This window comes from Notechis scutatus, chromosome 11 (assembly GCF_049901735.1).
Source record: "Notechis scutatus isolate UNSWTSFEM ecotype Mainland chromosome 11, rNotScu1.2, whole genome shotgun sequence".
Taxonomy (NCBI): Eukaryota; Metazoa; Chordata; class Lepidosauria; order Squamata; family Elapidae; genus Notechis; species Notechis scutatus.
The window spans coordinates 11,428,243-11,446,632 of record NC_142019.1 but is presented as its reverse complement, the minus strand read 5'-3'; the positions used below and the strand labels follow the sequence as shown (position 1 = coordinate 11,446,632).

Sequence of the window (18,390 nt, the reverse complement as noted above, 5' to 3'; positions counted from 1 at the left end):
AATCCACACATTTCATGATGATGTACAATATGTTGAATTTTATTTTTTCCCTTTTGTTACATCCCAAGTTAAAGTTTGGTGCCAAAGAATGGTTTTAGATTTATAGGTTGTGCAGTTTGTTTTATATCTCTGGTGGGGTGGATACTATATTTGCTGCTATAATTAGGTTGGCCTCACACCCAAAAGTCTTAATGAAACTTCTCTGGGATCCTATGTGGAAAAATATAGCCCATGGCATTTGTTAGAATGTGTGTGTGTGAGAGAGTGTTGGGGTGAGGGTTTCCTTTCTAATTTTTTTAAAGGTATAGCAAGCCTTGTCAATACTTGCCTCATTTTGTATTTGATGAAAGCACATCATTTGTATTTGTATGGGGACATGGCGCATGCTATGTCATTTGCCCCAGAACCTACCTGTTCCCTGTGAATGCTAATGGATCCCCATAATCTCGAGTACTCTTGATGGCTTTGGACTGCAGTTAATGTATTTCTAGGAGGCTCACAATTGCTATGTGTGTTTGTGTTATACTACAAAGTCAATAAAGGGGTATGATGGCTCAGCAGTTAAAGCAATTGTCAACCAGAAAGCTGATAAAGCCTGGGTTTGAGACCTGAGCACCAATAGGATGAATTTCCATTTCTCTGCTCCAATTCCTATCTACATCGCACTTCGAAAATATGCAAATGCGAGTAGATAAATAGGTACCACTTCAGTGGAGGCTAAAACATATGAAGAATGGTTTCAGGAACTGGGTATGTCTAGTTTAATGAAAAGAAGGACTAGGGGAGACATGATAGCAGTGTTCCAATATCTCAGGGGATGCCACAAAGAAGAGGAAGTCAAGCTATTCTCCAAAGCAGCTAAAAGCAGGACAAGAAACAGTGGATCAACTAATCAAGGAGAGAAGCAACCTAGAATTAAGGAGAAACTTCCTAACAGTGAGAACAATTAATCAGTGGAACAACTTGCCTCCAGAAGTTGTGAATTCTCCAACACTGGAAGTTTTAAAGATTGGATAACCATTTGTCTGCAGTGGTGTAGTGTTTCCTGCCTAGGCAGGGGGTTGGACTAGAAGACCTCCAAGGTCCCTTCCAACTCTGTTATTCCATTTGATTTGATTCAGCGGGAAAGTAACTGCGTTCTTCATGTATAGTCATGCTGGCTACATGACCACGAAAATGTCTTCGGACAATACCAGTTCCCGCGGCATGCTAAGAAATGGAGATGAGTATCATCCCTGCCTGACATCTGGACAGGGAAACCTTCACCTTTACAAAGTCAGTGTGTTTGTTGCTGGGAGTTTCAGATTGTGTGTGTGTGTGTGTGTGTGTGTGTGCGCGTGCATGAGTGTTGGAGTGAGGGTTGCCTTTCTACTTTTTTTAAAGGTATAGTAAGCCTATTTTAGCTTGCAGTAGAGTTAGCAAGTTTTCCTACTTCATTATGATGAGAAATTAACATTGACTACAAAGTCAGACCATGCCCTTAGAGATATAGGAAGGGGATACATTTGTATATGAAGCTGGGACATGTTTTACCTATCCCCATCTTAGTGCATGGACAAGCTTGTTTCATTCAGTGAGCGATGGTCCCACAGACCATGACTTAGTATGAAATGCAGCCTACATTTGGCTCAGTGCTTCCCCTGCTGATAATGCTAAAGATGGTAATCATGCTAAAAGTTGGATGGAAGATCTGTACTCATTACTTTGCCAATAGTTGTTAACTTGTTAACCTGGATGGCTTGGCACACAGGGAGGTAACATCAGCAAGATAAGTGCATACAGCATTGGATTTGAGCTGTGTACCTTGGGCTGTCTGAATGCACCAGTGAGCCCTGATGATGGAAGCATTTTCATTAACACACTTCCTGATGCATCTCTGTTTTTCTGTCCGCATCATTTCTTTCTTTGAACACCCAGGCTCAACTTGTAATAAGCAATAAAGCACTATTACATAGAAATGCTCCTTCGAGTTGACATGATTGCCCTGCCAAATTTTGTATTACTGATGCTGTGGCTGTGTAGCAGAAAAAGCAGAGGAATTGGAGAAGTAGAAGGACAAGTTATGGTGGAAAAATAGATGTTTTGGATGAGTTTTTTGGAAACAGAGATAATGAGCTAGAAGCAAAGGTGAAAGAGACAAAGAATATGGGTGCGAGGATATGCTGGTGGAGACCCCTGGCAGATTCTGTATTGATTATAGCATGAAAGAGTGAAAATGGTTTGGTTTGGGAAAGAGAAAACTCTGTGGTGTAAATTTTCATAGATTGCATGTCCGTCAAAGGCAATTGGTTAGCTGAAGACACCAAATACTCAACTTATAACTACAATTGAGTCCAACATTTCTGTTTATAAGCAAGATGGTTGTTAAGTGAATTTTGCACTATTTTATGACTTTTCTTGCCAACTTGTTAAATGAATCACTGCAGTTGTTAGTAACATGGTTGTTAAATGAATATGGTTTCCCCATTGACTTTGCTTGTCAGATAGCCACAAAATGAGTCCAGGTTAGGGTTGGGCAGGAGTCGCCAACCTTTTGAACCTCAGGGACCACCAAACCCATAATTTTAAACCACAGACCAGAGACCCTGGGAAAATCCCCAAAAAAGTCTGCAGGAAAATTTCCCACCCCGTTTTCCTACTGATCGATCATTCTTTATTTGGGATTGCAGGATACCATCTCCAGCTCCGTTCTCAGGGGGAGAGAGAGACTTTTGGCTTCATACAAAGAAAGCAGCAGAAGCAGCAGATACCTTTCTCTTCCCCAAACTCTGCCAGAAATGAATCTTTGCTGGCGCAGCCTCTTGGAGCAGGACTGCAGAGTCCCAAAGACTAATTTCTGGCAGAATTTGGGGGAGGGAAATGAAGACTTTTGCTGCTTTCCTTGCATGCAGAAGAAAGAGGCGGAAAGAAGCAGGTGGCCAGGTGAGGCGCGTGGGACGAGTGGGGCAAGTTTTCCCCCTCTGCCCTTTCCCCCCTCCCCTCACCACCTCGTGCTGTTTGCAATGTGACGCAAGCCTTGTGTTCCCACATAGCCTGGATTAATTGCTTTGTAGGGTGCTTTGGGGGTTGACATTTCTCTGTTGGACCACCAAAATTTTCTCATTGACCACCAGTGGTCCCTGGCCCACTGGTTAGCGACCACTGGGTTAGGGTATGTAAATGTATTTTATGTGATTTTCCAAGACAATTTATCACAGTCTCTTCTGAAATCCTTGCCATTTCCAGGGTTGTACCCAAGGCCATGTTTAATAGTTTGGTAAGGGATGGCCAACTTGTGACAGAAACAATGCATAGGTACCTACTATGATAAACTTGTCAAGGCTCTTCACATCACTCCTACTTCTTGGGTTGGTATCAAGGTTGGCAGTGTCAAGTCAGAGATCTGTCAATAAAATACTAGAACTGAGTTTTCTTTGGTTTGATTCCAGGTAGAAGTTGAAATCTTTGCTGGTTTGGAAGAGACATTCCTAAAAATGTCAACCCAAAAGGAAGTCACAGCAAAAATGCTTTTGTGAAAGGTTGTTCCCTGACTGTGTAAATTGGATGGGTTTGTTTAAGTAAAAGAAATATTTCTTTGGGCCTTTCAAGGCAATTTGCAACATCACAATGTCAGCTGAGCGCAAGCTTATAAAATCAAAATGCATTAAAATAAGGCCTATAAAATGACTTACAGGCAGGATAGTATGAAAATAAATGAGAAACCTTGCAAAACGTTGGTGATAAAATGCTAACCCATCTTTTTAATATTGTCATACTTTCTGGGATTGGGAAAAGGGGTGGGGTGTTTCAGCCCCACTTTGGTCCCTGGGTAAATGAAGACAACTGCTGACAACCTTTAGCCAGTCCTTGCAGTTGGAACTAAAGAGTAAATGATATGAATAGAAGAGGACAAGCCAAAAGTGTGGTCAGCAGCCCATAGCTGAGAAACCCTTGCTAATTTTGTGCCTGCCTCCCTACCAAGTGATATTCAAGGCCATAAGTTGCCTCTCTCCACAGCCTTCATTCATAACAGCAGTTGATACAACTATTTTCTCACAGCTGCTGGGCTCCAGATGTGATAGATCACAGCTTACATGATTGTTAACCAGCTTTAGTGCTGGAGTCTTCAGGATGTCCCAAAAAACTAGAATCAAGCAATCATATGGAGCTGTGGTGGTGCAGTGGTTAGTAGGCAATACTGCAGGCTACTTCTGTTGACCGATGGCTGCCAGCAGTTTGATGCTCCCTGGTTCAAGGTTGACTCAGCCTCCCATCAAAACGAGGACCCAGATTGTTGAGGGAAAAATGCTGACTCTGTAAACAGCTTAGAGAGGGCTGTATTAAAGCACCATGAAGTAAGTGCTATTGCTATTGGCATCCTATCTGGTACATCTCCTGGTGTGCTGCCCCTTATATGGAGATGGGGAAGATGCCTCTGCTCCCCTCATTCTCTACCTTCTGCCCTAATGGATGAAATGCATTTAATGTCAGTACTTTTAAACTCTTGGAAGGAAAGAACCATTTTTTCATCTTACTCCCCTGCTTTCATCAAGGACTGTGGATAGGCAGGAATTTGATGATGCTATTGTGATCTTCTGGTGATCCTCCCTGTTGTCATTTAATCCAATTCTTTGGTCAGGAATTCATTATCCATGAAATAGTCTCCTGCAGTTTCTTCTTTTCTTGCTATGTAAGCTGATCTCTTCTTTTTTTTTTTAAAGTTTGTCTCCAGCTCTCTACATTCATTCCTCTGTTTTCAAATTAATTTTGCTGCATGCTATCTCCTCTCAGATAAGCCTAAAAATGAGGTCTCTTATCTCTTGTACATCAGCAACCCAGTGGCTTGAGAACACTTTGCATTAGGCTCTCTATTGATGGGAATATTTTTTATCTACAAAGTGCCTTCAAATTGTCTGGAGAATACAGAAGTTTATAGAGGAGATTAGGGTTCAACAGCCAGGGTATAATGGTAGGTCTTAATTCAAGACAGAATCTTCCTTTCTGTCCAAATGTTATTTTTATTTATTTATTTATTTATCTATTTAATTTATATTGCTGCCTATTGGTGACACAAGGCGGCTTACACAATGTAAAACCATATTTAAAACAAAAAATAAAAATAAAAAACAATAAAAACTAACAAAAAGAATCAAATAAATTAATAAAGTACAATAGAACAAAATCTGGAAAAAATGAAAAAAATTAAAAATCATCCCCCAACCCCACCCCTCGCCCCAACGACAGCAGATCACACTAGCCATTTGATGGACTCCATCCCACACTGGGTTCCCCAGGCCCATTGGCAAAACCAGGTCTTCAGTGCCTTTTGAAAGAAAGTTAGAATGAGGCCCATTATAATCTCTGGGGGAATGATATTCCAGAGGGAGGGAGCCACTATGGAGAAGGCCCTTCTTCTGGGTCCCACCAGGTTTATCTGCCTTGGGGATGGGACCCGCAGCATTCCCTGCCTTTCCACTCTAATGGGTCAGGTAAATGTGACCAGCAAGAAATGTTCTCTCAGATAACCTAGTCCCAAGCCATGAAGGGCTTTAAAGGGGACAACCAGCACACTGAATTGCACTGGGAAGCAAAATCGGTATTCAATGCAACTCCTGCAGGAGAGGTGGCACATGTGCACACTGGAGTCTGCACAAAACCATGCAGGCCACTGCATTTTGCACCAACTGGAGCTTCTGGATGCTGTTCAAGGGCAGCCCTATGTAGAGTGTGTTGCAATAATCAAGATGGGAAATGACCAGGGCACATCCAGGAAAGGGCACACACAAACGACCAGGGCACATCCAGGAAAGGGCGTAACTGGTGTACAACCTGCAGTTGCACAAAGTGAGCTACTCTGATTCTTACTCCAACAATATAAAAAAGTCTTTATTTAGCATACTGCATAAATCTGGGAAATTAAGATGTTTCTTTGCACGAATTTATTCCCCCCATCTAAACAATAGAATATGTTACATGAGAGAAAGCTGGCTGGCATCAGATATGGCAGGCATTCTTCTTCACCTAGTCGTTTGACATCTTATGGGACTTCTGCAAATCATTGGAACAGAATAATTCATTTGGCATGGAGAACAATGGTGGATTCCCCTACCCATTCTTGTTCAGAGTTTGAGTGTATTTAATTTGCTAGCAGCGTTTGTCAGCCTGCTTCATTGTGTATAATTCAGTCTGTAATTTGGAGAGGCTTCAAAAGTCTTTTGTCATTCAGAGCTCTGTGGCCAGATTGCTATAGGTTTTCCTTGCTCCAATGGTTTTTAGATTATGAAGAATCTTGTATCATTCTGTCAGAGAAAATGAGCAGTCAATCTGTTAAAGAATTTGTAGTCATCATCTGCCTTTTCACTAATTAATTTATTGATTAGCCAACCAACTGAATGTATAGACAAAAATAATATATTCTTTTGAGATTTTGGAATGATCCTCAAATGAGATAATTATTGGGGGGAAAATACAGAACAAAATCCAGTGTTTTGGTAAACTTTGTTTTTTTTCCAAGTATGCTAAAGTTAGCTGAATTCACATATTTCAATGATTCATGATTACATGATATCATTTTAGTCATGGTCTATCCACTGCAGGATGAAAGCCTCTTCTGCATGTTTCCAACCCATACGGTCCTGAGTTTTCTTTCGCCAATTGGACCCACAATACTTGTTAATGTTGTCAATCCATCTTGTTTTAGGTCTTCTTCATGGATGCTTTTCATCAAGTGGGATCCATTCTATGATTGGTCCACCTGCCATCCGTTCTTCTTGCTATGTGACCAGCCCATTTCCATTTCAATTCTTCTACTGTCTTGATGATAATCGAATACTTTTGTTTTTGTTTGTTCCATTTGCAGGTCTTTCAACTTGCCTTGTAATGTTGAGCATGTATCTTTCATTGGCTCTTTGTGCCACAAGATAATAGACCAAAACCAAGCTAATCGACAAAGTCTTAATAGGATGGACCAGACTACCTGGCATGCAGGCATGCAGAGTAAGAGTTCATTCAGGATAGACTGTGACATTAGAATGGAATTGACCCAGGATTTGGCTCTCCATCATGAAGATTTCAAGCCAATAAATAATAGATTTAGACTGGGAATGAGCTTTCTGTTAATATGCTTGCATCTTACCCTTTTTTGGCCCCAGTTTCTTGTAATTTTCAGTTTGATAAATTGCAATTTAATACCTAGAATCATTCATTCTATGTTTGTGAAATATATTCTAATCCCATCAGTAACATACTCAATGCCTCAATGACTCAAATTTATCCCGGAGGGGATGTAATTCAATGTATGAAAAAGCTGCCAGTTTTGAGAATATTAGGCAATAGTATTTGCATATTGTCTCCACTGACATATACTTTTACTTCTATGTTTGCACCCCTCCCCTCCTGTCAGTAATGAAAGATCAAGTCCACATCTGAAGGTTAAATTAAACTGATTTATTGCTAATCATGCCTATGCACAAGTATTCTTCTCAACTAATGGTTAATGCTTGTTAGGAGTTAGATAAAGGTCAATGGAATTCACAGGGAGGTTGGACTAGTTCACTTGTTGCTAGGTAGGTAAGGATTCCAGGCTGATCTCTCTTTTAACTCTGCCCTCAAGTTCTGTCACTCTTCCTATACCTCTTTTTCAAATAGATTTATAAAATAAATACTTGCTGGAAACTTGGTTATTTTATACAGAATACTGATGTGAAGGCCATTAATAAAGTCCATGAATCAAAATTTGGTGTAGGTTTTGCCAAGTATCTTTCCTCATATAAAAGATTAAGGCTGTTCCTTTAGCATATGGTCTCTTTCCCTAATGCTTTAGAGCTTTGTTTTCTCTTTTTCAACAAACTTCCTCATACTTTACTCAATTATCCTTCCATCACCTCCTCCCACTTAGCCAGTAGTGTTAAATCAACATTCAAATTGTTTTTCCCTTGGAATCTAGAATCATGAAACAGACTTGTGACTTGGAAAGCAGGAAGATATCACCCTGCTGAGCATATGTTACGTAGAAACATCTCTAGAATGGAAATGGCCTCAGTATGGAGCTATACTGTCCTTGGGCTGCCTTATTTCAAGAAGAAGGACATGTCTTTAGAGGAAGACAGCTTCATATTGGGAGCTCCTCAAGTCAGAGAAGATACCGGAGCTTTAAAATCATTCCTCAGGTCAAAGAATAATAAACTCCCAAAATCTCCAACTTGGTAAGCATCTGAGATTAGAAAATCTGGAAGGGACATTTAAATGTTTAGATCATTCCTCAAGAACTTGTGATTAAGTTTTAGTTAGCTTTAGAGTGTTGCCAAGACTGTATGTGATATAATTAAGGAAAACTTGGAACTCGTTTGGAGTCTTCTTTCTTGCTCCTTTCCTGCCTAGTTCCCTTAGATCTACTCTTATCTACTCTTATTCTGAAGGGAAGTCAGTTCACAGAGGGCTGTTCATGTGGTATAATAATGTTAAAAAGAGACTATGAAGGAGGAGGACTGAGAATGACTCATCATTTCTTGGTGAATGGAGGTTCTTAAATTATATTATCAGTGGAGATTAGCCCTGCTCTTTTAAGACTAATTTTGCTATTGTAACATCAGAGAATTGGATACTATTCCACTAATCCAGTGGTTGGATTTTGGACAGCAATGTTGCTACTTTTCTTACAATGTAGGTTTTATTTGGTCAAGCATCCAGAACCAATGAAACACGGTAAACAGCAATAACATCACCACATCTAATGCTTTTGTTTTCTTCCAGTGAATGTGAAGTGGCTTTTGGACTGAGTGATGGTGAAGCACTAATGTTCTTCTCCCTTCTTTGCTAAAGCTGCCTATATCTTGTTCCTCATTTATAATCTCCATTGGGCACAAGGATGTCAGTCTTTACCACATGTTGATTGTGGTAATAGATGTGCCAGTAGGTGGCATCCCAATGCCCAATAATATTGCATTGGCCAACTCTCAATAACAATATGGTTGTTATCTCTTCCTCCAATGACAGTGATCACACCCCTGTTTTTCAACCAGCAAAGTTCCAGCAAATTGCTAAAACTAAAGCATCAGCCCAACTGGCTCTTATATGTTATTCATTTGCTTCTAGGGCTCCAAAATATTTGTGTGTATAAAACATGGAAGGAGCAGTAGCCTTGGAACAGTAGATGTTGGTAGGAAATGCTAGAATCTCAGTTCTTCTTGGCTGTAGAGTGGACTTGCAATGAGAAATAATTGAATGGAAATGAAATATTTATTTTTGGCTGCAGCTCAATACTTGGGCTGGTGCCAAAGTTAACGTGAATCAGTACAGATTTTGTTTATAAAGAGATTTTAAAGGTATATCAGTTTCATGCTGAGATTGATTCCAAGTGACTTCATGGACATGGGGACATAGTTCTCTTAGCTTGTTACCAGCTATTTCTGGGATATCCAAAAATATCTTATCCATCTTATCCATCGTTGTGATTTTGGTATCTTGCAAACATTTGTTTGCCTCTTACGTTGGTTCTCCCTTATTCATATGTTGATTGCTAGGTACGCAATCAAGAACACTCTTAAGATGAAACAATATAGCCAATCAAGCCAAATCAGAAACAGGTCCACAAATGATGACATGTGGGAAAAACTGCCCCACATAAACTACCAGCAAAGCCAGCTCTGATGTTATTATCTATTTTGGTAAGAAAACACTTGCAAGGAGAAAACCAAGCTCAGCTAACACAAAGTACCCAACATCCCCCATTAATTTGTTTCCATTAACCAGTCTAATGTGATGATGATGTTATCCAGTCAGTCATGTTCGATTCTTGGTGATTCTGTGGGCCCCACATTTTCCAATCTTGCACTACTTTTTTGAGCCATTCCATGCTCTGCCTGGTGTCAGGGTTGATGGTATCCAGTAACTGTGTGTTCTTTGATGGCCAGGTTTCTTTTACCACTAACTCTTCCTAGCATAATTGCTTCCTCCAATGAACTTCCCTGCATGACATGGCCAAAGCAAGTGAGATGCAGTTTCGTGAGATGTTGAATTTTTTTTGTAGTTACCATCCACATTCTTGTTAGGCACAATCTTGCCTATCTTTTGAGCCCAAATGAAGCATGTTTGCTGGAGTGGTTAAAGGCACTGAAACCCCAAATTCTAATCTTTTTTTTTTTGAACAAATTTTATTAATTTTTAAAGACATACAAAACATAAATACACAGAAACACAAACATAAAAGCATAAAAAAATCTCTTTTCTGAAAGTTGCTTAGTCCCGGGTTAAAACTCTTGATACAGACAAAAATTCAAATTCATATTCATTTTATATACCATTCCATATCTTGTTAACATTTTCAATTTTCTATATAACTTCTCCTCTCTTTTAAATTTTCTCAATTTTATTTTATTTATCTCCTCTCAATTCGAATCATAATATTTATTATTCTTTGTCTGTTCTATTTCCAGCTATCCATTTATCTTTCTTCTTTGAAAAAAACTTCTCCTGTACACTAAATGGAGTATGATGCCTTTATCTCTTTCCCCTATATTTATAATACTTAATATAAAACACATAACTTACATTGGGATTCTGTCTGGTACGTTCTAAAATTATACAGTATTATCAAAACCAATACAAATATATTCATTAATATTGATATTCATTTATGTCTTAAACATTTAACACATTATTTTTCAGTTAAATCACATACTTTTATGGGAGCACCTATTTTCCATAGTTATTCCCCCCCGTCACATATTATAAATCATTATTTCATTACAATGTTCCCCTTTCTCCTACTTCAAATCTCTCATTTCACAAAAAGTTTCACTAGAATAACATAGTCTAATCATTAATATTAACAATTATTTATATCTTAAACATTTTACCCATTTCAGTTAAATATCATGCCTTTGTGGGAACACTTATGCTTTCCAAAATTATTCCCCCACATCACATATCTTAAATCATTGTTCCATTACAGTACTCCCCTTCTCTTAACAAAAATTTCACTAGATTATACTAAATATTTTATCGCATTTTAAATTACATATTATTTCTAATTTTCTATGGTTATTTCCAAATACAAATATAGAAATGCAATCTTATGTACCTTTCTAGAATCCCTTTTTCAATAAAATTTATCCATTATCTCTAAAAAACTTTTGCTTCTTTACAACTTGCTCCCCACCATTAAGGCTTCTCATCCCTTCCTTTCTCCCTTGCTTCTTCTTCTCCTTGTCCTCTTTACCCCCTTGTCTCTCCACCTCCCTTTTATTCTGCTTTCCCCCTTTCTGTTGTTTCCTAACATAATGTCCCCTTTTCACCTTATTCTTCTCTTCTTGGGTTGCTTTTCCAGATCTTAAAGTCTTCTTTTCCTTTTTCTCTTTCTTTTTCCCTTTTCCGACCAAAGTTATTTGTTCATCAAAGATGGCTTCTTCTTTGTCCCCATCATCCTGTTGCTCATTCAGCTTTACATAAGTACAAACCGCCATTTCTAAAAATTGAAAAAGAGTGCCAAGGACATCTTTCCCTTCTTGCTTTTCTTTTTCATATTTTTGGTATACAAGTTTCAGTCCATCCAGAAGTGATGCCATTGTGCAGAGAAAAAGTTTTCCCAAACAACCACCCAAGTGCTTTTAATCAGAAATAATTCTCAGAAGTTCCAAAATCACCAAACAATTCAAACAGGCTGTTTCTTTTAAATACTTTCTCCTTCTTCACTTTCTCTTTCTGGGGTTAAAGTTTAGTCACAGAATTTCCTTTAAAATATCTCTTTTAGAAGTCTTATTGGTGTTTAGTAACTCTTTAAAAATCTAGGCAATCTTCTCCTTATTTTCAATTGCTTCAATTTTTTTCCCCCTCTCCCTTGCCACTCACAGCCAAAAAGATTTTTCCCATCTGCTGTCACGTTAGGAAGGAGAGTGAAACGAAAGAAAAAAAAAACTTTCCCTTTTAAAATGTTCGCAGCTTGTAACTCTTACTAGGAACAATGTATCCTTAGCAGCCTTCAAGATTCAGGGCACTTTCTCTTGCCTTGTCCCAGTTGAAAGCAACTTTCATTACTCTTCCAGCTTTCTCCCTCCTGCACCTGCTTGTCCGGCTGTAGATTTCTTCGTGGCGGCCATTACTGACCGCCGCTCGTCCATCTTGGGAAAAAGGGGTTTTGCCGGCTGGGGAGGGGGTCTGCGACACCCCCAAACCCCTGTCCGGATCCCCCCTATCTTCAGCTGCCTCTCCGGGGCAGCTATATCTCCCAGATCCAAACGGATCGGGGGAACCTTGACGGCGAACGCAGCAGGGATCGCGCAGTATCGCAAATCCCTGCCGCTACCGAAACCTGCAAACCGGAAGTCTAATCTTAAATTACGAACAAAAGCCAGCTGGGTAACTTTGGGCCACTCATACACTCTCAGTTCTAGGAACAAGGTAATGGTAATCCATTTCTTAAATTTTGCCAAGAAAACTGCATAGATCTGATTACTAGAAGTCGGGGTTCACTTGACAGATAACCATCACAACAAATACAGCTCTTATAGCAGGGGTCCCCAACCACCGGTCCGTGGACTGGTACCGGTCCGTGGAACAAGTCCTACCGGGCCGCTGGTTTGCTGGGCGCCGCCATCTTTTTTTGATGAAAAAGTGCTTCCGGTGAGCTTTTCCGGGTAGAAAGCTCACCGGAAGCACTTTTTCATAAAAAAAAAATGGCGGCGCCCAGCTGATGCCGGTACTGAGCCGCGGCATAAAAAAGGTTGGGGATCACTGTCTTATAGCACTTTGCAGCCTTTCTTTATGAAGAATGGGGAAGGGAAAAGGGATGAATGAGAGATGAATGGTGTTGAACTGCTGAGATCCCATTTTCACTACTCGGATACCTTTTAAAAAAATGGCCATTTCAAAAACAATTTAATGTTATTGATGAATGGAGCAACTGGCTGAAACATCAGAACACTAGTTAATTTGAATTAGTTATGATAGCAGGGTTGCTGTATTTGAGGGGCTATCACAAAGGAAAGGGGTTCAGCCTATTTTCCAAAGCACCTGAGGGTAAGACAAGAAACAATGGATGGAAACTAATCAAGGAGAGAAGCAACCTAGAACTAAGGACAAACTTCCTAATGGCAAGAACAAGGTGCTCCATTACTGAAGGCTTTTAAGAAGAGACTGGACAGTCACTTATCTGAAATAGTATAGGTTTCCTGCTTGAGCAGTGGGCTGGACTAGAAGGACCTCCAAGGTCCCTTCCAACTCTGTTATTCTGTTAATAGCTAAGCCTAGATTTGATCTGACAACTAATGCCAAACCAGCAGTAAAAGATGGCAAGTATTAGAGAGAGATAAGATATAAGACACTCTTAATAATAAAATATTGCCCCAATTACTTGGACATTTGTACCAACTGCTCAGCGCAGATCAGCTAATGTAAAGGCTCTGGGTCTAATTGTCTCATGGAACCAAGCATTAAAGATGTAGCCTTCCAAGTCCACAAGAATGCAAGAATAAAACCTTTTCTTTGGAACTCTTCTATCAGTTTGCAATTGCTAGGAGGGGAACCACAGGAGACATTAGAAAGCCAAAGGTTACTGAAATTATGGAAGAAATGATATTTCTCTCTTTTTCCCTTCCCCTCTTCTCTATTTAGGGCAGCAGTTGAAGCTTTGGCAGCTTTGCTGAAATCAAGTAAGTGTTTCTACCTTTCTCATATATTTTTCTCCCTACACACTGTTTCCTGTGCTGTCTGTCTACATAGAAATGCTCTCATTTCTATAAAGTTTCTCCATCTCTTCCCTCCTTCATTCTAATTAGGATCACTCCTCTGAAACTGCAACAGGACACCGAAACTGCAAAAATGCAGTGCAGAAGGCATGGGATACTTTGAACATGTCACACTATATTTACCTTTCTTTAGGGTACAGTACATGAGATATAAAAAAGAAGAAAGTTGCCAATGCCGCCTCTAAAAGGACAGAATTTATAGTGTAGTTGTTTCTCACGTCTACCGTATTGTTTTCTGCTGAATTCAGAGAACAATTTAGGGCAGGAGAAATGCTTAGGATTTAGACAGCCCAATGTGGGTGCTGTCGCAAAATGGTGGTTGTGATTAGTCATTTGTGACAGAAGTCAAATTAAGGTTAATTCTTGGTTTAGCTCTTTCCTTTCTGCCAAGAGTTTCTCTACTTACAAATGTCTTGTTTTCTTATTCCAACTCAAGGACTAAGATTTATCACCCTTGTTTTATTTTGCAAGAATGCCTATAGGACATATGAGGGCTCGGGGGCATTTTCGTAAGTAGGGATGATGATAAGTAAGAAGGATGCTGTTAGAATAATTAATCTACAGCAGAGAGTTGTGTAAGCAACAGCAATATATTGTCTATTTTGAACAGATTTCTAGTTTGAATCATACTTGAATTGTAAATTCTGTGAAATGTTTTTCTTTAGCATCTTTCAATAAGGCTTCTAACTTAATTCCTGGAGAACCTTTTCCCCAGTAATCCTTGACATTGGGAATATTATTTGTCCACAAATAATTTGAGGTGCAAGGCTAGAAATATTGGAATGGTTCTTCTCCAAAAACCATTCCAATATTTAATATGAATTTGCTAAGGATGGTTCAGCCTCTAGCCCTAAATAATAAAATAGAATGGAATGGAGTTGGGAGTGGAGCAGAGAAGAGCAGAGTAGAATAGAGAATTCTTTATTGGCCAAGTGTGATTGGACACACAATGAATGTTTCCAACACATAAGCTCTCAGGGTTGATATATATCAGCAACGGTGTTGATGTACTCCAGTATTTGATGTACCAGACCCATTAAAAAGAGGGAGTCATGGACTTTTACGACACTGCTGCCATCACTATCCCAATGGGATCTTTGTGACTTCAAGAAGAGATGAAATGACATTCTGGAAACCAGGATATTAGCTTACCAGCTTGTGTATATCTGTATTTTTGTGTGTGTGTGTGTGGATGAAGTAATGTTCCTGGTGGCAGAGAAGGAAAGCTTTGGAGAATCACTGAACATTGCTAAGTTATGGTGACACTCAACTGCAACCTTATTTATGCAGGGTTTAAAGTATCTACTAAATGAAAAAACAGGCCCTTGCACAATCCTGCACAAAGAATGAATGTTCCCGAAGCCAGTGTTATATCACCCTGTGTCTCTTCCTCACATCCCAAAACAACTTGGGCATTTATTATCAGAATTTAATAAAGCTTTGTCTCCAATTGAAGAATGCTTTTCCTTCATCAATCTTCCTGATGGTAAATCACAAGCCTATATTTTCCTTTTCCACTCTTACTCATGAGTGCCCCTTCTTTTTCACTGCCCCAAATCCTTTCATGCACTTTGATGAGTAAAGGAATCAAGGAGAGAAGCAGCCTAGAATTGAGCAGAATTTTCCTGACAGTGAGAACAATGAGAACAATTAATCAGTGAACAACTTGTGAACAACAAAAAATACATATTCCTTCATTTCCATCAGTGAAGTTTTGTAGTTATTTTCCCTGTATTGAAAAATTTATTTTTTTTAAATTAGGAAGAGTGTTCAATGCTACCATAAGGGAATCTCCATGGAGACCCTGCTGATTTAATGCTAGTTATACCTCTGCTTGGCACATAATGGGAACTGAAATTATTGTGTGGAGGTAGCACAAAGTGTAATCAGGCATACATTAGTGAAATTATTAGAAAATTACAACATTCTGCTTTTGTTCCTTTGTTTGTGGGCATGGGTTAGGTATATACACTGCTCAAAAAAATAAAGGGAACACTTAAACAACACAATGTAACTCCAAGTCAATCACACTTCTGTGAAATCAAACTGTCCACTTAGGTAGCAACACTGACTGACAATCAATTTCACATGCTGTTGTGCAAATGGAATAGACAACAGGTGGAAAGCATAGACATCCCCAATGAAGGAGTGGCAGGTAGTGACCACAGTTCCTATGCTTTTTGGCTGATGGTTTGGTCATTTTTGAATGCTGGCGATGCTTTCACTCTAGTGGTAGCATGAGATGGAGTCTAAAACCCACACAAGTGGCTCAGGTAGTGCAGCTCATCCAGGATGGCACATCAATGCAAGCTGGCAAGAAGGTATGCTGTGTCTGTAGTGTCCAGAGCATGGAGGTACTACCAGGAGACAGGCCAGTACATCAGGAGACATGGAGGAGGCCGTAGGAGGGCAACAACCCAGCATCAGGACCGCTACCTCCACCTTTGTGCAAGGAGGGACAGGAGGCGCACTACCAGAGCCCTGCAAAATGACTTCCAGTGGGCCACAAATGTTCATGTGGCTGCTCAAATGGTCAGAAACAGATTCCATGAGGGTGGTATGAGGGCCCGACGTCCACAGGTGGGGGTTGTGCTTGCAGCCCAACACCGTGCAGGGCGTTTGGCATTTGCCAGAGAACACCAAGATTGGCAAATTCACCACTGGCGCCCTGTGCTCTTCACAGATGAAAGCAGGTTCACACTGAGCACATGTGACAGATGTGACAGGGTCTGGAGACGCCGTGGAGAATGTTCTGCTGCCTGCAACATCCTCCAGCATGACCAATTTGGCAGTGGGTCAGTAATGGTGTGGGGTGGCATTTCTTTAGGGGGCCGTACAGCCCTCCATGTGCTCGCCAGAGGTAGCTTGACTGCCGTTAGGTACTGAGATGAGATCCTCAGACCCCTTGTGAGACCATATGCTGGTGCAGTTGGCCCAGGGTTTTGTTCCTCCTAATGCATGACAATGCTGGACCTCATGTGGCTGGAGTGTGTCAGCAGTTCCTGCAAGACGAAGGCATTGATGCTATGGACTGGCCCGCCTGTTCCCCAGACCTGAATCCAATTGAGCACATCTGGGACATTAAGTCTTGCTCCATCCACCAACACCACGTTGCACCACAGACTGTCCAGGAGTTGGGGGATGCTTTAGTCCAGGTGTGGGAGGAGATCCCTCAGGAGACCATCCACCACCTCATCAGGAGCATGCCCAGGCATTGTTGGGAGGTCATACAGGCACGTGGAGGCCACACACACTACTGAGCCTCATTTTGACTTTTTTTTTAGGACATTACATCAAAGTTGGATCAGCCTGTAGTGGTTTTTTCCACTTTAATTTTCAGTGTAACTCCAAATCCAGACCTCCACGGGTTACTAAATTTGATTTCCATTGATAATTTTTGTGTGATTTTGTTGTCAGCACATTCAACTATGTAATGAACAAAGTATTTAATAAGAATATTTCATTCATTCAGATCTAGGATGTCTTATTTTTGTGTTCCCTTTATTTTTTTGAGCAGTGTACTTCAATTGGTTGTTATCAGGGAAGTTTCTGATTTCAATTCTTGATCAAGAAAACTAATCAATGCATATATAGAATACATAGAACCATAAGGACCCCAGCGGTCTTCTAGTCCTACCCTCTGCTTAAGAAGAGCAGGAAACCTTATACTATCCTGCTCAAATGGTTGCCAGTCTCTTGAAAACCTCCAGGGATGAAGCATGTTAGTGTTTGAATTCTGAATCTTGAAAAAAAAAAAATCTCTCCGAAAACCTCAAGCAGGCAAAGAACAAGTAGTATGTGCCAGGCTATCTTTGTTGGGGTATCAGTACATTGTGAACTCGGTGAAGAAATTCAGAATTCACAGAGCATAGCATAATAGTTAAACTGCAGTTTGATCAATAAAGCATAGCAGTAGGTAAACCAAGTCACTGTCTGGTTCAAATTCCCAAAGATCTAATTCTTTTTAAGGCATGTTGTACTCCTTTCATGGTTATTATGAGGACCCAGATTGTTGAGGGCAATATGCTGACATTTGTAAAACGCCCAGCAAGTGCTGTAAAGTATTATGGAGCAGTACATAAATGCTATTGCTATTATATATATATAAAAAAAAAAATCAGGTACAATTTTGGACGTTTCCCCAAATCCTCACGAACAAGTTTAGCCTAAAATCTTTATTTTTAAAATATAAGTTGGTGGAGAAAGAATGGTATGGTAGCATAGCGGTGAAGATGTTTGTCTCCCACTCGGAAAGCTGAGAGATTATTCCTAGGTAGCAGCAGATTTTTTTCTCCTGGTGCGCAAAGAAAAATATCTACTGTGAACTTTATGTGGTGTCAGGAAGGGCATCTGGCCAGTAAATGCTTAGCTCCATCCAGTCTCCCTGTCTCTACCCCAAATTAAGGGATTACATGAAGTAACAAAATACTGAATTAGAGATACCTGTGATCTGAACTATCATTGTTTCTCATATATTCATATCAAGTAGTTTGTCTCTGACATTAATCGCAATATTGCCCATTCTGGTCTATGACCATAATAAATATTTGACTTGACTTGATTTGCAATATTGCAAGTTACAGCTCTGGAGACCAGAATCCCAAGGCCAGTATGTGTGGCACTTTCCATGGTTTTCATTTAGCCTCATTTCATGAGACTAAAACATATG

The 18,390-nt window shown here is 40.0% G+C and overlaps 1 protein-coding gene across 2 annotated transcripts in view; it reads left to right on the top strand.

The window, feature by feature from the left end:
* Positions 1-18,390, top strand: part of AGBL1 (AGBL carboxypeptidase 1) — a 449,484-nt gene that overhangs the window by 78,046 nt on the left and 353,048 nt on the right. For both annotated transcript variants that reach the window (XM_087972790.1, XM_087972789.1), the window contains exon 6: positions 13,588-13,625. In XM_087972790.1, the coding sequence (XP_087828916.1) occupies positions 13,588-13,625 (38 nt within the window). The remainder of the gene's footprint in view (positions 1-13,587; positions 13,626-18,390) is intronic.